General features: G+C 59.9%; 1 protein-coding gene across 1 annotated transcript in view; it reads left to right on the forward strand.

The window, feature by feature from the left end:
- Positions 1-454: 454 nt before the first annotated feature.
- PCDH1 (protocadherin 1) overlaps positions 455-10,459 on the forward strand; it is a 47,191-nt gene continuing 37,186 nt past the window's right edge. Inside the window, exons 1-3 of the mRNA XM_009279349.2 lie at positions 455-473; positions 939-1,753; positions 3,334-5,526. Coding sequence (XP_009277624.2) covers positions 455-473; positions 939-1,753; positions 3,334-5,526 — 3,027 coding nt within the window. The remainder of the gene's footprint in view (positions 474-938; positions 1,754-3,333; positions 5,527-10,459) is intronic.

The following is a 10,459-nucleotide window of genomic DNA, read 5'->3' on the forward strand; positions in this document are numbered from 1 at the left end:
GGCCAGTGCTGCTCTGTCCCTGACGTGGCAGTGCCTTGTGTCCCTGCAGTGATGGATGGGTGGTATTCCTGCAGTGCAGGCAGTGCCCTGAATCCCTGCAGTGATGGATGGGAGGTAGCTCTGTATCCTGGCAGTGCCCCATGTCCCTGCAGTGCTGGATGGGTGGCATCCCTGCATCCCTGTAGTGCCCCATGTCCCTGCAGTGCTGGATGGGTGGCAGCCCTGCATCCCTGCATTGCCCCGTGTCCCTGCAGAGCAGGCAGAGCCTCTGCCCTCCTTTTAGTGCTCCTGTTTCTGCAGGGCTGGCAGAGCATTGCCCCGTGTCCCTGCAGAGCAGGCAGAGCCTCTGCCCTCCTTTTAGTGCTCCTGTTTCTGCAGGGCTGGCAGACGCGTGCAGTGCCTCTGTGTCCCCGCCGTGCGTGGCAGGCAGTGCCCCTGCAGTGCGTGGCACACAATGCTCCTGTGTTTCTGTGGTGAGAAGCTGTCTCTGAGCCTGGCCGGCTCCCATAGGGTTGCTGGCAGCAGGCTGCGTGCAGTCCACCCTGTTAGTGTGCCTCGTTGGGTCTAATTACAGTTTGCGTGGTGACGAAGAGGGTGGACAGTAGCAGGAGTGGCTTCCTGCAAGTGACAGGAAACCAGGGCTGAGGTTTCAATGACTGGGTTGCTCACATGAGCAGGGCATTGCAGGAGCTTTGCAAGCCAGGACTGGTTCTCCTGGGCACTTGCTTGTGGAGGCTGCCAGGAGACCACGGCTGGGGCCAGCTCTGCCCAGCAAGCCCCTGAAGCCCTTTCCCTTTGGGGGACTGCTTTGGGACCATGTGCAGTCCTCCATGGCACAGGGGTTGTACCCAAAAGGATACACCACAGAAGTGGGCTGGGGCAGAGCAGTCCCGGGGGCCTGGGACTGCCTAACCTCTGGTGTCTGTGTCTCCTTCCAGCTCCCCTGCAGCGCAGGATGAAACCACTGGCATCCTGCCTGGGCCTGTGGCTCCTCTTCCAGCTCCCTACCCTGGTCTGTGGGACACGTGTGGTCTACAAAGTGCAGGAGGAACAACCCCCCAACACCCTCATAGGGAGCCTTGCCTCTGACTACGGCTTCCCGGACGTGGGGCACCTCTACAAGCTGGAAGTGGGGGCCCCGTACCTACGTGTGGACGGCAAGACTGGGGACATCTACACCACAGAGACCTCCATTGACCGGGAGAGCTTGCGTGAGTGCCAGCACCTCCTGCCCGGAAAGCCCTGCTTCCTGGAGTTTGAAGTGTCCATCACTGACCTGATCTTGAACAGCAGCCCACGCCTGCTTGAGGGGCAGATAGAGGTGCTCGATATCAATGACAACACCCCCAACTTTGCCTCGCCCGTTCTCACCCTCTCCATCCCCGAAAACACCAATATCGGGGCGCTCTTCCCCATCCCCCTGGCCATGGACCGGGACTCGGGCGCCAACGGCGTTGCCTCTTATGAGCTGACGGCTGGTCCGGAGGCACAGGAACTCTTTGGGCTGCAGGTGGCAGAGGATCAGGATGAGAAGCAGCCACAGCTGATTGTCATGGGGAACCTGGACCGGGAGCAGTGGGACTCCTATGATCTGACCATCAAGGTGCAGGACGGAGGCAACCCGCCGCGGGCGAGCAGCGCCCTGCTTCGCATCACCATTCTGGACATGAATGACAACGCGCCCAAGTTCGAGAAGGCCCTGTATGAGGCGGAGCTCTCTGAGAACAGCCCCGTGGGGCACTCAGTCCTCCAGGTGAGTGTGGGGGCTTTCTTCTCCTCCCCAGCTCCCCTCCTGCCTGGCTGCAGCAGGGACAACCCAGGGAGCATTTATACAGCCACTTGCTGCCACGGTTCCTCAAGGGAGGAGGGAGCCTAGAAGGGTTGCAAGCTGTAGGAGCCCAGAGTGTCACCCGGGGCCAGCAGGCAGGCAGGTTCCTGGGATGTCACATCTGCTAAAACGAGGTTGGAAAGGATGTGTGGGAAGGTGCAGCTGGAGCGGGGGCTGCGGGAAGCGACAGGGGCAGCAGCAGGGCTGGCGGGTATGCAGGAGCAAGGCTCCAGGTTACAGGGAGGGCTGGGACCCGAGGTCCACGGGGAGTCTGGCTTCATGCCAGGCTGGTCTCAATGCTGCCCGCAGACAAGACATAGACCCTTTCATAAGTTGCATTCCCTTGGCTGCTCCATGGAAACTCAGGCTCGCACAGGAGACGGGGGGCAGGCAGCATCCCTGCTGCCTGTCTGGGGGGGCTGCCCATGACTCCGGGGGTGCCTTGCTGTCTGCAGGGGCCAGGCGCTCTGCCCTGTCTCAGGCAGCGGTGCAAACTGGCCTGGGGAGCCAGTGGATCTCGGTGGATTTGGCTTGGAGGGGGGCATTGGGATGATAGTAGCCGACATCTGTTTATCTGCAGCTGCCATCTTAATAAACGAAGCGCAGCCAGCTCTCATCTGCTTGCTAATTCTGATGTGAATTTTTTAAGAATTCATTTTTCACTGTTAAGAGAATGGAAGTTGGAAGCAGATAAGGGAGCTGCACGGCCGGGAGGAGAATGGGCTGAGACGCTGCTGCTGCCATTGCTCAGCTTTTATCTTTCAGGGGGAAAATGACTTCCGCCTTTTTTGTGAGTGGAGGTAAAAGGTGGAATTTACATTTAACAACTTTCGTTCTCCATCCAAATCTGCTGAGCAAGATAACGGCAGAGCAGCAAATGGTGCAGAGAAGAGGCTGCTCGGAGAGCCGATTAGGGAGGCAAATGTTAGACAAACCTCATCTTCTTTAGAAAGCAAATAATAGGTGTAGAGGCAGGTTTATGTGAATGCAGAGCTCCTGACGGGTGGGCAGGGATGGCTGGTGCTGTGCAGAGCTTAGGCAGCCCTGGTCCCCGCTTGGCTGCATCCCTGAATGCCGGGGTGGAGTTGCTGCGGCTCTGCACATCCTCACCTGCCTCCTCATCCTTTCCTCGAGCCCCTATTTGGGGAGGGTTTTGTGGAGTGGGTGCAGCCAGAGCCATCCCTCCACACTGCTGCCTGGGTTGTGGCAGCGAGGATTCCCGGAGGATTCCCTGCATGCCGGAGCTGGCCGGGAGGGGAGTGTGGCCGACTGGCCCAGCCGGTTTTGCTGGAAGAGCAAGGAAAAGCCTCTGTGCCGAGGGAGGCTCCCAGCCGCTCTGACGGTCCCAGACTCTTTGCCCCGTAGTCCTTGGCCCCAGAAGAGGAAATCCTGGTTTTTCCCCACCAGCTGTCCCCAAAGGAGGCCGCGGCGGGCAGCGTGGTGGTTTGAGGAGGGGCTCACGCCGCCTTGCCTTCCTGCTCACTGTTTCTCCCTCCATCCCACAGGTGAAAGCCAACGACTCGGACCAGGGTGCCAACGCGGAAATCGACTACTCCTTCCACCAAGCCTCGGACATGGTGCGCCGGCTGCTGCGCCTGGACCGCACCACGGGACTCATCACCGTGCAGGGGCCCATCGACCGTGAGGATGTCAGCATCCTCAAGTTCTCCGTCATGGCCAAGGACAAGGGGGCCAACCCCAAGAGCGCCCGCACCCAGGTGGTGGTCACCATCAAGGACATGAATGACAACGAGCCCTCCATAGAGATACGAGGCATTGGGCTTGTGACCCACCAGGACGGCATGGCGAACATCTCGGAGGACGTGCCAGTAGAGACAGCAGTGGCTCTGGTGCAGGTGTCCGACCGAGATGAGGGTGAAAACGCCGTGGTGACCTGCGTGGTGGCTGGTGATGTTCCATTCCAGTTGCGGCAGGCTAGTGAAACAGGGAGCGACAGCAAGAAGAAATACTTCCTGCAGACCACCACGCCGCTGGACTATGAGTCGGTGAAGGAATACACGATTGAGATTGTGGCGGTGGACTCCGGAAACCCGCCCCTCTCCAGCACCAACTCTTTGAAGGTGCAGGTGGTGGACGTGAATGACAATGCGCCTGTCTTCAGCCAGAGCTTCACCGAGGTGGCCTTCCCCGAGAACAATGAGCCTGACGACCTGGTGATGGAGGTGAGCGCCAGTGATGCTGACAGCGGCTCCAACGCCAAGCTGGTTTACTCCCTGGTGACGGACCCCTCCTCCAAGGGCTCCTTCACCATTGACCCTGACTCCGGGGAGATCCGGGTGAAGGCGGTGCTGGACCGAGAGCAGCGGGAGCGCTATGAGTTCTTGGTGGTAGCGGCAGACAAGGGCAGCCCCAGCCTCAAGGGCACAGCGTCTGTGGCCATCAATGTCATGGACAGGAATGACAATGACCCCAAGTTCATGCTGAGCGGCTACAACTTCTCAGTGATGGAGAACATGCCACCCCTCAGCCCTGTGGGCATGGTGACGGTGATCGATGCTGACAAAGGAGAAAACGCCCGCATCCAGCTGTCGGTGGAGCAAGACAATGGGGATTTTGTCATCCAAAATGGCACTGGCACCATCCTCTCTAGCATCTCTTTTGACCGGGAGCAGCAGAGCACATACACTTTCCGACTCAAGGCAGTGGATGGTGGGGATCCTCCCAGGTCTGCCTACGTGGGGGTGACCATCAACGTCTTGGATGAGAATGATAATGCCCCCTTCATCACTTCACCCTCTAATGCCACCTACAAACACATCCTGCCCCACACCAACCCTGGCCAGCAGGTGAGCAAGGTCAAGGCGGAGGACATTGACTCTGGCGTCAACGCGGAGCTGACTTACAGCATCACAGGAGGCAACCCCTTCGAGCTTTTCCAGATCTCCCCGCACAGTGGAGACATCACCCTGGAGAAGGAGATCCTGCGCAAGCACCATGGCCTGCACCGCTTGGTAGTGCGCGTCAATGACAAGGGCAAGCCCTCGCGGCATGGCACGGCGCTGGTGCATTTCTACGTCAACGAGACGCTGGCCAACCGCACGCTGCTGGACACGCTGGTGGGGCACAGCCTGGACACACCGCTTGACATAGACATCGCTGGAGACCCTGAATATGAGCGCAGCAAGCAGCGAAGCAACATCCTCTTTGGAGTCATCGCCGGCATTGTGGCCGTCACCCTGGTCATCGTGCTGGTCGTCCTGGTGCGCTACTGCCGGCAGCGGGAGGCCAAGAGTGGCTACCAGGCAGGCAAGAAGGAGACCAAGGACCTGTATGCACCCAAGCAGGCCAACAAGAGTGGTAAAAGCAAGAGCAAGGTGAAGAAGAGCAAGTCCCCGAAGCCGCCCAAGCCCACAGAGGATGAGGAGGAGACAGGGCTGCAGAAATCGCTCAAGTTCAACCTCATGAACGACTCCGTCAGCGACAGCCCCCGAATCCACCTGCCCCTCAACTACCCGCCGGGCAGCCCAGACCTGGGTCGCCACTACCGCTCCAACTCGCCGCTGCCCTCCATCCAGCTGCAGCCTCAGTCGCCCTCTGCCTCCAAGAAGCACCAAGTGGTGCAGGACCTGCCGGCCACCAACACCTTTGTTGGCACCGGGGACAACAACTCGACAGGCTCCGAGCAGTACTCGGACTACAGCTACCGCACCAATCCCCAGAAATACACCAACAAGCAGGTAGGAGAGCTCATCCTGAGGCCGGCAGCGGCCCCCCCCCTGCACCGGGGAGCCATCTGGACAGAGGTGTGGGAGTGAGCGTGGACTGGCCCCCAGCCCTGCATGCGTGGCCTGGGGAGCTGGCAGAGGACTACCCTGGAGCCGAGCCACGGAGCCTGGTCGTGGGGCGGGGAGGGGATGGGGATGGTGGGAGGGGGGAGGCCAAAAACTGTTGGAGCCCTTGTCAGAGCGCCCGGGGCTGGCTCCTGGCTGCGCTGCCTGGGTGATGGTGATGCGAAGGGCACTGCATGTGTGTGCTTCTACATGTGGAGCTCCGGGGAGGGAATCCCACTCACCCAGGTCCCCTTTGGGGACCAGCTCTAAGAGCACTGAGAAGGGCAATGCCCACCCTCCCATCCATCCCTCCGCTTGGGCTGACTCGTGGGGAGGAGAGACCGGTCCTGCTCCTGCCACAGCTGTGGGCAGCCAGTTTCCAGTCCTGCCCGTGTCCAGGAAGCAGTGAGGAAGGCGCTAACCTTGCTGTTGCCAGCCTGGCTCTGCTGGTGTGGCTGAATCTTTCACCATCCCTGCGCAAAGCCGTCCGAAAGGGAGTTTTGCACCCGCTGTGGCTGCCCAGGCAGGTGGGGCTGGGTGGAGGAGCAAAGCTCTGCCTTTTTCCCAGGCTCAGGCTCTGGCTTCCCCCAGGCTTGGGCCCTCTGCCATAGCCGGCATGGTGAAAACTGGGCTTCCCTTAGTGCGAGCATCGGGCCTGGAGCTATGGCTCTGCGGGAGCTGTGCTTCAGCCGCTGTGGAGGAGGAGGGTGGATCCTGGTGGCCAGGGCACTTCCTCCAGGCGACACGGGTCTGGCCATGTGCCGGGGCTGGGTCTGGGTCTTGTGCTCGGGGCTGGAGGAGCAGGGCACTGGGGTCTCTGCTGCGTGCTGCGGTCAGGTCACTGCTCTTGGTCTAGCCAGGGGTTTCTGCTGCGTGCGGGGCAGGGTGGAGGTAGGTCTTGGCTGCGGACTGGGAAGGGCTGCTCGCTGGTGTGCACTGGAGCTTGGAGCTGTCCCAGGAGGTCATGGGATGAGCCCAGAGCTTGCAGGACCCTCTTTCCTTGGGCTGTCTGTCCAGTTAGCTTGCACCACGTTTCTGCTTTGGCGCCTGTCGGGTCTATCCTTAACTAGCTAGGGAGGGAGAGGGGGGACGAGTGCCTGTGGCTTTGCCTTCTTCCTGGGGCCCCGTGGGTGAGGACCACCCACTCCCCCACCGTGTGCTGTACCCTCTGTGCCCTATGGAGACCCCTGCTCCCTTCTTTGTATCCCGGTGAGCGGCAGGCTGGGCTCCTGCCGTGGGGCTGAGCTCAGCTGCCCTGTTGGATTTGACTTCAATAAAGTTTTCTATTTTTGACCGGTTGTGCCTTATTTTCCCTGCTGCCCCTGAAGATGCTCTTGCTCCCAGCAATTTCCCAGGCATATTTTCCACGTCCTCGGCCAGCCCCGCAGCGCCCAGAAGTGATGCTCACGTGGGCCAGCCATCTCCACAAGCCCTTCACCGTGCCTCAGCATGGCCAGTCCAGAGGCCTCATGGTACTGACCCCCCCTCCCCAGCCCTCTAAGGACACAGCGTCCTCCAGGACATGGTTCACAACACATGCATGGACTTACACACACACATGTACATGTGTGGACGTGGAGGCAGTCTGAGCCACGGACCAGCCAGCCCAGCTTTCTTCCACCCCAACATCCCCCTGCATAGCTTCTCCTGGTTCATCCCCACGTCCTTTTGAGACCCACCCATGTCCCAAAGCCAGCACATGGAGGAGCAGATCCCTGCTGCGCGGTGCCTGGCTAGCATGCCTCAAATCCTGCCGGTGAGGGCTGGAAGATCCCTGCCTCTCACCCGCCGCAGTGCTGGAATGAGGACACATGCGGTTGCAGATGGAGCCTCAGTGCATCAGCAGCACCGGGGGGAAGCACCCGAAGCAAAGTGCTCCCCCCACCTCAGGATGCGATGGGCACCCTTGCAGCGAAGAAGAGGTCCTCCCAGGCAGGCTTGCTGGCAGCGGCGGGGCTGCGGGAGGGCGATGGAGCCAGGCGGCCACGCTCCCCATAAAGATGTCTCTGCCCCTCCTGGCTGGCAGGTTGGGGGTGATGCTGCTGCTGTGGGGCTTGCTCAGGCTCTTGTCTCCAGCGGGCTGGAGAGAGGATAGATCCTGAATGGCAGGAGCAGTGCAGCACCCCTTCCCCAGGCCCTGGATGGGGCCATCCTACACCCCCCTCCCTCCAGCAAAGCATCGCATCTCAGGGACCCCCTCCCTGGCCACCCCTTCCTCTTTCTCATGGTTTTTCTTTCAAGCCTGTCACACAAGCTTCACCTCTTCCCCAGGGGCTCCAATCGGCCACACCAGGCTGCTGGAGAAGAGGAGCTCTGGCACTGGGAGAGATTAGATCATCCGGGGAAACCAGTGGTTCTGGCTTCGGTGGTTTCAGCCCTGTGCCAGCCTTGGCTCTCACAGCCTCCTAGTTTGTTTTGCTAACAGCATAAGGTTTTATCTTGAACCGTCCAGGAAGTGTCTGGGCCTCCTAGGCAGGCAGGGCTGGGACCTGCGGGGAGATGCGATGGCTGCAGAGGAGGAAAGGAGACACCGGCAACCACCTAAATAACTAGTCCCTGCAGGGCTGGGCGGGCAGTCTGGGGGCTTGGCTCAGCGTTGCTATCTGCTTCCCTTTGGGAACTTTCTGAGAGAAGTTTCCATTCCTTCCTTGTCCTTGGCAGCTCTTTGATGAACCTGAGCAACCTCTCAGACGCTGGCGTGGGGAGCGTCTCTTTCTTCTTTCTGCCCGTCTCCCAGGCTCCATCCTTTGGGACTTTTTTATACCAGAGGGGACTATGCTACATCCTTTCCTGGCTGTACAAACCCAAGACTGCCCCAGGTCCTTACAGCCTCCCACCATCTGAGAAGCTGGCTGGAGTGGTGTTAACTTCAGCGTGCTACTGCGAGCTCAGCAGAGGTGCCTGCACCTGCCTGCAGGCTCAGGAGCACGGTGCAGTATTAGTTACTCTCTGTGTGTGTGGGGATAAGAGGAATATTGTAACTGTAATGGACAGAAATGAAATTGTCTTATTTTAGAATTTAGCTTAGAGTTTCCATAAATCGCAGGTTTAGGTGTTGGCAGATGTCTGGGAAAGTCTCCTACTGTCCTGGGTCAGTGGATTTTCTCAAGGTCGTTCACGCGGGATGAGCTGATAAATGGATCCAGCAATGAGCTGCAGATGGAGCTGAGGGTTCATGGGGGACCTGCCCTGTTTTTCCCCAGTTTCAGAAAGACACTGTGCTGGGAGCAGTTTCCAGGCACTGCAAATCAGCTCCTGCTCCCGGGATCAAATGCACTTAGTTCAGATTTCGCTCTGGCGTGCAGTGACTGAATGAGGGAGCGTGTCGGTGAGATCGCGGGGGCTGCAGTGCAGGGGCTGAGCCCTAGCTGTGCTGGGAAGAGTGGCTGGGCTCTGCAAAACAGCTATGAATGCACAGTAGCTTGTGAGCATCAATGGGGTGCTTGTGGGAGCTGGGGGAGCACAAAAGGGGGTGAGGAGTGGGTCATACACCGTGCTGGCTTCTGGGGAGTTGGTGAGGATGCTGAGAGCCCCACGAGCAAGGCAGGAATGTGCAGTGGCTCCTGGCAGGTCTATGCTGGGTGACTTTGGTTTATGGCAGGGAGAGGTGCCTATGCCTGGCAGAGCACCATGGGGCATTTGGGACCTCAAAAAGAAGAGCTTTAGCCATGGAGATGAGCAACCCCATGGTACAGCCTGGCCTGTACAGCCAGAGACAGCGTGGGCGTGCACAGGCTGTGCTGCAGGGGGAGGTGACAGCGGGGTGTACTCAGCCTGCGCTCTGTGTGTGGGAGGTGACAGCGGGGTGCTCACAACCTGTACCCCACGGAGGGGTGGCACGGAGGTGTGCGTGGTCTCTGTGGCAGGGGGTGGCGAAGGCACGGGTACAGGCTGTGCGGCAGGGGTAGGTGATGCGGGGGGGGGTGCAGCCTGTGTCTCCTCTGGGAGGAGGTGGCACAGGGAGGGGTACAACCTCTGTCCCTGGAGGAGGTGGCAGCGGGGTGCGTGCAGCCTGTACTGCAGCGGGAGGGGGCACGGGGGTGTACACAGCCGGTACCACAGGGAGAGGTGGCACAGGGTTATGCACAAGCTGTACGGTGTAGAGCGGTGGCAGTGGGGTGTACACAGCCTGTATGTGTTGGGAGGTGACAGCGGGGTGTACATAGTGTGCAGCCTTGGACAGGTGACGACTCCTCTGTAAGCAGCGTGTCTGCAAGGAGGCAGTGGCGCTTACTGTCCCTATCCCATCGAGGAGAGCATCGGGTCTCTCCTGCCTGACAGTCCCTGTCCCCACCGTTGCTTGAGACCTCATCCTTTGCTTCCTTGAAGGCTCACCCAGCCTGTGCTACCTGTCTGGGGCTCCTCACATTGGGCTGGGCTGCCTGGGGGGTTTGCAGCTCTGGCTGGTTTCCCTCTTCCCACCCTGCTGAGCCAGGTGCTGCTCATTCCTCCCTGCCCTCCTCTTCCTCTCGCTTCTCAGACCTCCAGGCTCTCCCCTGCCTGATACCCTTGGAGCCATTTTGGTCTGTGGTGAACACGGGCTTCCCTAGCTTGAATCTGGGGGGCTTCTCCTTTTTTTCCCCCCACCCTCCTGCCTTTTCTTTCACAATTGTATCTGCTCCCTACCATCCCTCTCTCCTGAACTCTCCCCCTGCTCTGCTCGAGCAGTGACCTCCCCCTTCCCTGTCGCTTTTCCCTCCCCATCAGTCTCTCCCGACCGGCTGTCTGCTGGCCCTGGTACAGAGGGATGCTGAGCCCTGCGCAGTGCAGGGCTGAGTCCCCGGCTGGCTCCAACAGCCGAGCTGTGGATCCTCTGTGCGATGAAAGCGCTGGGTGGGTG

This window comes from Aptenodytes forsteri, unplaced genomic scaffold (assembly GCF_000699145.1).
Source record: "Aptenodytes forsteri isolate BGI_AS27 unplaced genomic scaffold, ASM69914v1 Scaffold659, whole genome shotgun sequence".
Taxonomy (NCBI): domain Eukaryota; kingdom Metazoa; phylum Chordata; class Aves; order Sphenisciformes; family Spheniscidae; genus Aptenodytes; species Aptenodytes forsteri.